The following is a 12,747-nucleotide window of genomic DNA, read 5'->3' on the forward strand; positions in this document are numbered from 1 at the left end:
ATGCATTAGTTAATCGTGTATATCTTGGGTCTTGAGCATATAAATGGGTATGGCTCTAGCTCAATTAGCTAAAGAAAAGTAAGTGTTCCCCGGCTTAATCATTAGTAGGTTAATCCTATTTTTAAACTAGATAACCTCCGCAGCTAACACTAAGCATAGTTATGGTGCTGTCGTGATCATCACCAAATTAATACTACGAGATAGGTAAAAGGTGTATACTAAAAAAGTAGAAGATCAATGCTACTCCCTCTGTTCTTGTATACAAGATCACTATCTTATTTTCCAGATACCAAGTAAACAAAATCTACTAATAAATAGCACGATTAGCTATGTGAAAATTTTCTTGCGTTCCAAGCTAATTAAACATGTTTCGTGTGGTGTCTCCATCTCTATTGCTGCATGCAACCTTCACATGAATGTGCACCATTGTACGAGAGAGAAATCTAATCAATTCTTCTCACAAAAATATAGTGGCATTGTATAGATGTATTTTTAGTGGTGACCTTGTATTTAAGAACAGAGGGGGTATTTTAAATCACGGGTTCAAGACACACCTTGCATAACCCCACGAAAGAAAGAACACACCTTGCATCGATATTATGCTATTTATCAATTGTCCATCTGATTAACACTCGCGGGGGAGTTTTTACGACCAACTATGAACAAGCCTTGTATTGTAGAAATAGTGGTTGAACACAAAATCTAATTAACTAGGGGATTAAAAATATGAGATACTAAAAACAAAGGCTTGGTGGTAAGGTTTTGAAATTAAGATGAGCCGAGAAAACAAAGATATGCATTGTGGCCTGCCCAATATCTATTCATATAACTCTTGTTACCTTCATGTTCCGATCCATTCTAAAATGGTAACCTATACAAAGACTTTACGGGAGCCGACCTGCGAAAACATGTGCACACTTAGCAAGGGCCAGATCTAACAATGGAGCAAACGATCCAAGCGCGTTGGAGTGGGACCCACGGGGGCACGGTATGAACAACCTCTACCCTAAACCGTATCAATCTTGGATTAGTGGTCATTAACCTTAGGTTTCAACACTTAACCAGGGTTAAGTAGCATAAAGCTTCCAATGGACACGCTAAACCATCACTGTCGCCATGCATCACATTTCTGTATCATAGTTCACCCCGCACCCTCCTCCGAAAGTCTCCTCTCTGTCACCAGCACATAGAACATAGCATGAAACTGCCGCATGGGCCTCACTCATACACCGAACCCCACATGTCAGCGTGATAGACTCATTTCTTGTGCACAGCTGTAAGGATGCACAAGAATTTGTTCTCCTATCTCTCTCTCTCTCCTCCCTCATTATTTTATGTACATGTTGCACCTCCCTGGTTGGAAGAACCTCCTCTCAAACCCTCTCATCCTTTCTCCTCTTCCCCTTCTCCTGTGCCTCTTCATAGCTTGCCTGCCTTTCTCTCCTCTTCCCCTCCCAGCCATCCCCATATCACACAGTCCCGCTCTCTGTTGGTGCTCTCTTCTCTCATCTCATCTCCTCTCCTCTCCTCCATGCAAGCACTATCTTGCTCCTTTTTTTAGTTTCTTCCCTGTTTGCTTCTTTGTGGATCCAGGTTTTTAAAAAACAAGCAGGAGCATAAACAAGTGCAAAGCTTTAAAAATCATTGCTTCCTTTTCCAAGGCTTCCTTTTAAACCTAAAAACAAGACACCACTCTGTTTCAATCTCGATTTTTTCCTGTATTTTTTCCCTGCTTTTTCGGAGTTCTGAATTTTCTGCTGCCTAGCTAGAGTACATCAGTACATGAGCTAGCGGAGAAGCATGGCAGGACTCGACCTTGGCACCGCCGCGACGCGCTACGTGCACCAGTTCCACCACCTCCACCCCGACCTCCAGCTGCAGCAACAGCAGCAGCAGAACAGCTACGTCAACGCCAAGCAGCAGCAGCACGATCCCGCCGACGACAACGACAACAACGGCAACTACGGCGGCAACGGTAACTACGGCGGCGGTGGCGAAAACAACGACGGCGGGTCATCGTCGTCCGGCCCCGCCGGCGATGGAGGCGGCGGCGGCGGCCACGGTGACATAGTGGCTCGCCGTCCACGCGGCCGCCCGCCGGGTTCAAAGAACAAGCCGAAGCCACCGGTGATCATCACGCGGGAGAGCGCCAACACGCTGCGCGCCCACATCCTGGAGGTCGGGAGCGGCTGCGACGTGTTCGAGTGCATCTCCACGTACGCGTGCCGGCGGCAGCGCGGTGTGTGCGTGCTCAGCGGCAGCGGCGTGGTGACCAACGTGACGCTGCGGCAGCCGTCGGCGCCGGCTGGATCCGTGGTCACGCTGCACGGCAGGTTCGAGATCCTGTCACTCTCGGGCTCCTTCCTCCCGCCACCAGCTCCACCCGGCGCCACAAGCCTCACCATATTCCTCGCGGGAGGGCAGGGCCAGGTTGTCGGCGGCAACGTCGTGGGCGCGCTCTATGCCGCGGGCCCCGTTATTGTGATCGCGGCCTCCTTCGCCAACGTCGCCTACGAGCGCCTCCCGCTCGAGGACGAGCAAGAGGCCCAGGCTGCGGCGGCGGCGGCGGGGATGCAGATGCAGCAGCCGGGTGATACCGATGCCGCGGGCGGCATGGGCGGGGGTGGCGTGCCGTTCCCTCCCGACCCGTCGGCAGCTGGGCTGCCGTTCTTCAACCAGCTTCCTCTCGGCAACATGGGTGGAGGCGGTGCTGGGTCGCAGCTCCCACCCGGCGCCGACGGCCACGGATGGGGCGGCGGACGGCCCCAGTTCTGACAGACTGGTGCTTGCTGGGAGAGATCGATCGATGTAATTGCTGTCAGAGGAGGAGAGAAGGCGACATGACACAAGAAACAAAATGAGCAACCACAAGGATTCAGGGCAGTTTGCAAAAGGTTAGCGCCAGGCATGAACAACTCAAGGATACCATCTATCTACTGAAAAATTTCTACATCTCTGTACAATTTCGTAGTATTTTGCCGATCTATTCCCTGGTTATGCTGTTCTCTCTCTACTTGTTCTTTTTTCTTCTTCGTTTTCTTTTACTTTCTTTTCTTGTCTCTCCTGAACCTTAATTGTGGCATGTGTAACCTTCTCGATCTTGATTTTCAATATGGCTTTTAAATAAGTATCCCTCAATTCTTCCGAGTATGTTCTTTATCTATATGGACGAAAGATTCGATTCGAGTCGATAAGGAAGAGATCTAGTGCTGTTAGTGTTCGTGTGTGCTTAATTAAGCTGTCAATTTCTTACTTTATCAGATAGATGTGTTACGCATGCTTTTGGGTAATTGTTATTATGTCATACAAAGGTGTTAGATGCCTATGTGTACTGTAACTAGTACGTGAAATCTGTGGAGTATTATACTAGTCTCAGGGATAGTTCCGCTTTGAGCTAGCATAATCATATCATCCGTTAGGTCTTCGTGGTTCTAAGTTTATGTTGGAGTGCTCTTGTCGAATTGGGAACTGCATCACATTTCACTTGTTACAGTTCTGTGGGCACACGTGTGCATGCTTGCTATTGTTTAAAGATCACAAATGTGCTCCTCCTACTACGACGTACTACCACTAACTGCATGTCTGCATCCTCCCAAAACTAGCTAGCTCATGGGGAAACCTCGATCACCAGCTGTCTGTCTATGTTTCTTAGTACAATTACCGTTTCCCCCGATGTTCTTTCTTGTCCGACTAGGTAATGTAAAAAAAAACAGAAGCATAGTTTTCATAAGATCTTGGGACTTTCACACCCAGAGACCTAAGGTATCCACTGATGACATGTGCTATGTCTGTTATAGCTCTCTGTCTTCCATGACTCATGAGTGCCCATAGCTTAGCACGATGGTGCTTCATGTCTTAATTCTCCTCCGCTATCCCAAAAATGACTTAACTCTCCCCTTGAACAAGTTAATAATGGAGTATGCAATTACATGCCAACCTTTATTTAAGGTGCTAATATGAGTAAGAAATGCATCTCTGCACTTCTATTAAGATATAATAATTTCTCGTATCACTGTTTGCATAGTCATTAAAGATGTATGTTGTAGTTTCATTCGTGTTCAATATACAGTTGAATTCAGATTAAATTTTGTTGCCCTGAAACCCAACTTGATGTTGGATAAACAAATAAGTAATTACAACTGACAGTTGTCGATCAGATAATTCCATATGCATCGGTTGCATATATTGTCCAATTCAGTCTTACTGTATTCTATCTATGTACTACACATGTGATTTGTATTTTAAAACAAGGAGGATACATATAACTCTTAGCCATCATGCATGACAAAGTTCATTAAATTTCTTTTACAATTTTTGACATATTTTCTGCTCCCTGTTGGCCTGATTCAGTCTACTATACATCATATTTTCATGAATAAATTACACTCTGAACTACATATATATTGACCACGTCGCGAGACCAAGAAAGTTTTGAACCACTCTTAATTTTATTGTTAGACGTTGAACTAGATTTTTGCTAGATCCCCCTTTCTGACATATTATTTTCCATGACTAACATGTTGACTAGGCAGCGTGTTGGCATACATTTGTTGATGGGGACTCATTTACGATGCATATTTTTTACAGGGCATAAAAAATAAAGCAATATTACAATTATCTCATCTGAAATTTGTAATCAAATGTATTTATCGCACTACGGGAGAAACAGGCGTTGCCGTGCGACCGATCGCACGGCAAAGAGCCTATTTTGCACGGCAAAGGCTTTGCCGTGCGTCGACGCACGGCAACGTCTGCACGGCATTGTCCCCGACGGCAAAGACAACATTGCCGTGCGCCTGACCAAACCGCACGGCAAAGGCTCGTTGCCGTGCGCGCGCTCGCTGCCGTGCGCTCGAGCGTTTGCCGTGCGCGCGCTCGTTGCCGTGCGCTCGAGTCGCTGCCGTGCGACCCCTCTTTGCCGTGCGCCCAATACTTTGCCGTGCCCATAATTCTTTGCCGTGCGCTTCTCTGTGCCGTGCATTGATCTTTGCCGTGCGCCCGCGCCCCTTCCTCGCACGGCAAAGCCCCCTGCAGCACGCCTCCGGGAGCTCCCGGGAGCACAGGCTTGCGCCACGTGGCTCCTTTGCCGTGCGTGTGCACACGGCAAAGTGACCAAATGTCCTTTGCCGTGTGCACACACACGGCAAAGGGGCCTGATTTTTTCATTTTTTTGCTGTTTTTTGCTTATTCCCTGCAGTTCAAATATTGCATTTCACAAATATAGCATATATATCAATATATGATCACCAAACACATCAACAACACCACAAATACGTCGAGCACACATAGTTCATGCATACAATCCGTTACATAGAGTCCATAGTCCATCCACACAAGTTACATAGAGTCCATAGTGCAATGTTCAATATTACAATCCATTACAAGCATACAATCCGACAAAGCGCACGAAGACCATGCCATCAACCTTGTCCTCCTCCGCTTCCGCCGGCCTCATCGTCATTGCCTTGTGACATATAATCTATAAGCATGTTGATGGAATGAACATTTGCATTTGCATATTGAACACTTGAACAAGTAGCGGGTTGGGCACAAGAGGACTCACCGCGGTTCATGCTCCGGATGATGTTCATGTTGTTGACGGTGATAGGTGTCCCCGGGGTCCGAGTGGGCGGTGGCGGCATCCACATGGAGTAAGGTGGAGGAGGAAGACTCCCCGGTGGAGTAGACAGAGCCGTTCGGCTCATCAGCCAGCTCATCCGTGCTCGCTCGCCGCTCGTTGCATCCGCCGCATCATCCGTGGTCCGCTGCCGCCGGTACTCCGTATCTGCCGCTCCATGTTCCGTGCGTGCTCCTGGGCCGCCTGCTCCTTCGCTGCCATCTCCTCCTACGTTGTGTTGCCGCGATGTCATTAACATTTCAATGGAAAGCATGTAAAGGAAATGTAGAGACCCGAGGAAGAACATACCCGTAACCGCTCGACAGCCTAGATCCGAAGCCCGTGGCCGGGGCTCTACCTCGGGCTGGCCGCTCTTACGACCACGACGGATCCGGCGGAGAGAGGGAACCCTCGCCGGGTCGACGCACCCGTCACCAAACCATAGGCGGCCATGCTTCAAGCCTTCTCCCGCAAGCACCGCGACCTCGGGGTCAAAGTCCTCGGCCTCCGGATTGGCCTCCTCGCCGTACTTCGCTTGAACTTGGAGACATACGACGTGCACCGGGTCTCGGATTGCGGGTTAACCCACACGGACCCCGTCTCGAGATCAGGCGTCTTCCTTTGCTTCATCTTCTTTAGCACGGCAAAGACGTTAGGCTTCGCTCCCGTCCCGACTTCCTGCAAAAGAGAACATGTAATTGAGTGAAGTGACACACCCTTGGAGAGTTAACAAATATATAACATGAATTCAAAGAATGAAGGAACCATTAATTTGCTCACCTCCTTCGCAGGTGAAGAGAGATGGGGATGCTCGCCTTGGATATGCGATCCACCTCGCATCTCTGCCCGCTTCTTCTTGCCCTCCTCGTGCTTCTTGAGGTACTGGGGGCATGTCCACCACATGACCATCGCACGAAAGCACCTATCGTCGTTGCCGACGTACCGAGGAGGGTTCTACATGCACAAGATAAACCCATTATGGTAAAATAAACTACATGGCGATAAAGAAATCAATAACACATAAATGCAAATACCCGCAAGTACTGCCACGGCTGCATGAGCGTGTCGCGAGCGTCCTCCTTACTCATGTGGACGAAGCGGTCGGCGTGCCGGCCGCGGACGCATTGAACACGTGCCTCGTAGTGCATGCCGGCCACCCTCTTCCTTGCAAGCTGGTGTAGGACATCATCGCACGCATTCTCCTTGCCCTCGGCCCTCTTGAAGAATTTCTGCAACATAGGTAAAACAAGGGGCATTAGTGCAATTATTGTGAACCAAGGAGAGTGTATGAATGGTAAGAAGTCAAAAGTCACGTACCCGAATTTGGCAACAACCAAATCCGCCGCGGTGCCGCGGCCAAGAGGATCTTCCGCGAGGCTGTAGTGCGCCCACCTCCAAGCTACGTCGCAGCCACCGGTAGGGAGATTGACTATCCCAGGGAAATAAAATCTAAGTAGGCCCCCAAGGATGTTCGAGTACCCACGTGGCGGTCTCTCGCGTCGGGTCTTCAAACTGGAACGAGCTGCACCATGAAACGACAACATCAATATGTATGTGATAATAATTTTGATAATGACAAAATTGCGATAACGAAATGCCAAAAAATAACATGTACCTCCTTCCATAGGGCACAAGAACAACGTGCTCGTAGCGCCGCCTCTTCGGCCGAGGGGAGCCGTGTTATCCCACGCCGATATGGCTTCCTATCACGTGGCCTCAGCCTCTCCAAAGCTGGAACGCATCGGTAATCCTCCGGCTCACACCACTCTAGGCTTGGATCAGGATCGAACACTAAGTTCCCCAACCCCTCATCCTCCGAGAGGTCGTCCTCGTCCCCCTCCTCCTCCCCGGTCCTCCCCACCCCCTCCTCCTCCTCGGTCCTCCCCACCCACCTCCTCCTCCTGGTCCTCCCCACCCCCGTGGTGCTCCTGGTCCTCCTCCTCGTCATCATCATCGGCTGCGGGAGGGGGCTAGGACTAGGAGTGAGTACCCGCGTCGCATTCTTCCTACGCGGCCGCCCCGTGGGAGCGACAGGAGGGGGCTAGGAGGGGGCTAGGTGGGGGCCCCGCCTCGAAGTCCCTACACCTACCAAGTCCTTGAGCTTCTTTTTAAGACCGCCACCCCTTTTTTTGGCGGCATGCTTCAATCACTCGCAAACACAAATGAAGAGAGTGGTTTATTAGTACGCAATATTGTAAAGAGATAAATATTAGTGAAAGCAACTGAAATATAAGTAGATGAACATTAATGAAAGCAACAAATAATGCAAAAGGATGAACATTAATTAATTAGTGGAAGCAACAAATAGCTACCATAGAGTTCTCTCAAACATAGCACGGAGTTCTTACAAATAACCTAGCTAGACAATCTCTATTACACGGAGTTATTACAAATAGGCTAGCCTCACAATTACTACTACATAGATCAGTAGCCCGTGTCGCCATCCGTGATTGGACCGCGTGTCTCCTCATCGTCATCGGGCTCGGCGAACCAATAATCATCAATGAAACCCGGAGGTGGTCCATCCGCATCGAGGTCAATCCCCGCTTTGAACGCCTCGAGCAAACTCGGGTCTTCCGGGGCACGGACATCCTCGGCTTCATCTTCCGCATTGTCTCCATCCATGCCCGCGTCTTCTTGTTCATCGTCTACGACCATGTCATCGATAGTCGGCAAGCCGATTGTGAAATGGCCGGGGAGCCCTTCTTCCCGATAAAACTCGACACTCCTTGCCGAGGGGTCTACGCGGCGGTAATCGTCCTTGTTTGGCGGGGCGGCCTATTGCGTGAAGGCACCGTCATCACAACATCCCATCCATGTAGACGTTTTGTCGGGTTTCGCACGCGTACGGGAGATAGAATACTTGAAAGGCCCGGGTTGCCAAGATGTACACATCCTCTCCCTTATAAACGGAGTTCCTTTCAACTTCGACCAACCCAATTTCAGGATCCCGTCTCACCCGACGTGGGTCAAACCAATGGCATTTGAAGACGACGGGATTTAGCCCTTTGTGAAACCCGTAATTCAGCTCGTATATACCCTCGACTCTTCCATAGTAATGGAGCCCATCATCACCTTGACATACCACCCCACTATTTATTGTCTTCGCGTTGGGCCGGCTTGTTGTGTATTGATGGGTCCGGAAGCGATACCCGTTCACGTCATAGGAGTTGAACGCTTCTACGGAATGGTCAAAGCCCCTAGCAATTTTTCTTAGCTCGACTTCATCTCTTTGTCAGCTCTTGCCTACAAGTTTAGCACAAGAAGTTTAGAACGAGAAATGACCGATAAATGTAGGAAGTGCTAGCTAATTTGGATAGAATAGTACCAAATTACAAAACCAGCTATCGAAACCGAAACCGCCTCCCTTATCGAAAATTTGCTTGGATTCTTCCGGGGTAGGCTCCCCGTGGGTATTCTTCCAATGTATAGCCTTGAATTTCCTATACCGATGAAAAGAGGAAGAGTTAGCCACGAACATACGAGTGAATGTTTGCGAATAATTAAATGGTTCGCACTTACTCGATGTACGGCTTCACTTCGACCATGGTGTTTAAGACATACGAGTGGATCAAGGTCCGCTCGGGTAGGTCCGTTCTGTACGGCTTCGAGCCACTTGACTTGCCACCAAGCCCCACGAAGATGCTAAGCTTGGGTACTTCTTCATTGTTGGCGGCATTGTAACGGAGGACCGGGTTGTGCTTTGTGGGAATGTTGGGATCATAGTGCTTAGTGGTGAAGTTTGCCACCTCCACGTTCGAGGATCGCCTCGGCTATGGATGCTTCGATCTTGCATTTATTGCCGCTCATTTGACGAAGCTTTTGTGTTTCTCTCTCGGGACCAAACGCCAACGGCCCCAATTCGGGCCCCCTTTAAGCACTCCTCCGCGAGGTGCAGGATCATGTGTTGCATCGGATTAAAAACCCCGGAGGAAAGATCTTCTCCGGATCGCAAAGCAACACGGGTGCCTCTTCATCCAGCCTTCTCAATCACTTTAGTGTCTAACTCCCTAGCACAAATCCAGCGGAAGAAAAACTCAACCTCGCTAGCACTCGCCAAGTCTTCTCGTGGACATAGCCTCGAATCATCACCGGCATTATCCGCTCAAGCCATATGTGGTAGTCATGACTCTTCAGTCCTTGTACTCGCAGCGTTTCAATGTTCAGGCCCCTCATCCAGCTTGGCCGCGAACCCATCGGGGAAAAACAAGGAGTCCTTCATCCATTGGAAGACCTCCCTTTTTTGGGCCTTTGTGAGGCAGTAACGGAGCGTGTGGCTTAGTCCAAGTTTTTTTGGCACCATTAGGTGGCTGCATGTTCAACTCCGGCCTATCACACCACCTTTCTTGATCAATTCGAGCCTTTATGTTATCCTTCGTCTTCTCGATGTCCACAATCGTGCTCCAAATGGCTTCACCGATATTCTTCTCGGTGTGCATTACATCAATGTTATGCGGGAGCTCGAGAAACTCAAAGTAAGGGAGCTTCCATAAGCACGGCTTGTGAGTCCATTGGTGTGTCTCCCCATATCCTAAGAAACCATTCCCATCGGGGCTAGGCTGAAGAGCATCTAACTCGGCCTTGATTTCCGTTCCGGTCTTCGGAATTGGCTTCGGGCCACGGACAACACGGCCTTTCTTGAAACTCTTTACATCACTCCCGTATGCATGCCTCCGCTCAAGGAACTCGTCGAGCTTCATCAAAGCATGAATACTTGCCTCCCTTGTTTAGCCGTAAGAAAGTCACGGCTCGTCTCGCACCGTGGGCAAGGCCACTTCCCATGTGTACACCACCCGCGTAACAAAGCACGTGCCGGCGGGTCATGCGGGGACGTGTGGTACCACACATACATATCGAAGTACTCCTTCTTTGATGCGTCATATGTTCGGATCCCGCGACCTTCCCAGCCCACGAACCAAGTCATCCACCAGCGGTTCCGGTACACATTCATGTTCTTGCCCGGGTATTTGGGCCCCGGGATTATCATCGACACAAACATGTTCTCTCGATCTCATGCGTACGCCAGGGGGAGGTTCATGGGAATAACAAACACTGGCCAACAACCGTATACTGCAGCCGACATACCATATGGATTGAACCCATCAGTTGATATCGCAACTGCTACGCTCCTCGGGTCACCTGCTTTCAGTGGAAATTTCTTCACAAAGTTCTTCCATGCAGTACCATCCGACGGATGTATCATCTTGTCGGTGTATCTGTTTCCTTCCACGGCCCACCTCATCTGGCTGGGCAGTATCCTCGGTCATGAAGAGCCGCTGGATCCTCGGTAGAACCGGAAGATAGCGGAGGATATTCTTGGCAACCGTGGTCCGCCTCTTCCGACCATCACCATTGCGGTCTACCTCAAAGTACCTAGAGGAATTGCATTTGATGCAATAATTTGTGTCGGCGTGCTCCTCTCCGAATAGCATGCATCCCTTTGGACAAGCGTGTATCCGCTGAGATGACATCTTAAGGTCACCGAGCAATTTGGTCGAATAGTAGAAGTTTTGCGGCAAGAGGTGCCCTTCCGGCAGAAGGCTGCCTACGATGACCGGAAGTTCATCGAACCCATCTCTGCACAAGTTCCTATGGCACTTCAAGGCCATAAGGCGAGCGATGGCATCTAGTTGGGTAACCTCTCGTATTTTCATGTAGGGGTTTCGCGAAGCAAACAGAGCCTCATAGTACTCCTTTGTGTTTTCCTCCGGGTCCTCACTTGTCTCCGCATCCCGAGGTGTCTCCACCTCTACATGAGAGCTTTCGTGCACATTACCATTAGCCAAGTTTTCTAAGCACCTATCAAAACCAAGTGTCATATTCCCCCTAGGTTGAATCTGCCGCACCTCCTTCCTAGCACGTTTCTTTGCCTTTTCTCCATGGTAAGTCCAAATCCCGTAGGACGGTGTGAACCCAAACTTGATCGGTGCATACTCATAGTTTCCTTGTCCTCGTGCCTTTCGGTTAGCGCACTTACTACAAGGGCACCAAACACTTATAGGTCTGCTAGGGATGGCAAACGCCCTATCCACAAACCGCTCGGTCTTTTCTCCCCATTCATCAGTATAGTTCCACCGACCGATTCTCGCCATCGTACATCCAGACCACGATTATCCATCCTCTAATCAGCAACAAAACAGACGAACATAGCATTTATATATCAAATAGGAAATAAATGCATCATATATTTATTTATGTTACGCGTGCATCAACTCCGAAACTCTACTAGGTGGGCTCCTAGCGGCCGCCGGATCCGTAGATTGAGTACGTTCTCCGTAGCTCTACCTCGATCCGAGACGGAATTTCGGCAGCACCTCCCCGCTGCTCTCCCGATACACGTCTCGGCAAAAAGCCGAGAGGGGTGTGCATCCGGAGAACAACGGGGAGGCGCTACCGAAATCTCGTCTCGGATCGGGTAGAGCACGGAGAACGTACCCAACTACGCATCCGCCGGCTGTCCCGATAAATGCCGTAAGAGTTACGGTTCATAATATGCGAGACCACTAATGCATATTTATCCGCGTAACCCTTACGGTCGGGAAGAGACGCCTAGGTATCGCGACGGACTTGGTGATCTAGACATAAAGAAAAACCTAGGTACAAGAGAGGCGAACGGATTCTCACCCTCGAAGCGTGACCGACAGCCGGCAAGAAGACCAACGACCCTCTGAGAGAATCGTCGAAGAAGATCCGAAACGCCCCGTCAAACACCCCCGCGACGCCGCCCCTCGTGTCCACCTCGAAGCATCGCCTCGCATAACAAAAAAAAAACCAATTAGGGGCTATTAATAATTACCATGTATGCGCGTATATAGAGTATATGGAGCAAGAGAAAGCCAATGTTACTTTTGCTGCTTTGTGAATGAGGTAATGCAATGTTACATCTAAGAAGAGGACAGCGAGGGCTCGGAGCATTTGTCGACGCTCTCGCTATGCACCAACTGCTTATATTTTACAAGACTTTGAACCATTTTTGATCCGTGGCGTAACTTTCGGTCACTTGCTCGCCGTATGTGCATACCGGGATGCCGGTAAAGCTAGCTAGGCCGTCATCTCTACATGGATAATTTATCCGTTCCTTATCTTCTACCTCCCCGACCCCGACCTCGACACGCCTCGCGCGCGCGCGG

General features: G+C 49.6%; 1 protein-coding gene across 1 annotated transcript; it reads left to right on the forward strand.

The window, feature by feature from the left end:
• Positions 1-1,800: 1,800 nt before the first annotated feature.
• Positions 1,801-2,775, forward strand: LOC124678189 (AT-hook motif nuclear-localized protein 23-like). The gene has a single exon (XM_047214101.1). It carries the CDS (start codon positions 1,801-1,803, stop codon positions 2,773-2,775), a length of 975 nt encoding a protein of 324 aa, XP_047070057.1.
• The last annotated feature ends 9,972 nt before the right edge of the window (positions 2,776-12,747 follow it).

The sequence above is a fragment of the Lolium rigidum genome, chromosome 7, assembly GCF_022539505.1.
Source record: "Lolium rigidum isolate FL_2022 chromosome 7, APGP_CSIRO_Lrig_0.1, whole genome shotgun sequence".
Taxonomy (NCBI): Eukaryota; Viridiplantae; Streptophyta; class Magnoliopsida; order Poales; family Poaceae; genus Lolium; species Lolium rigidum.

Coding starts and splice junctions, on each gene's coding strand:
- LOC124678189 (XM_047214101.1), top strand. CDS start 1,801: ATGGCAGGACTCGACCTTGGCACCGCCGCGACGCGCTACGTGCACCAG.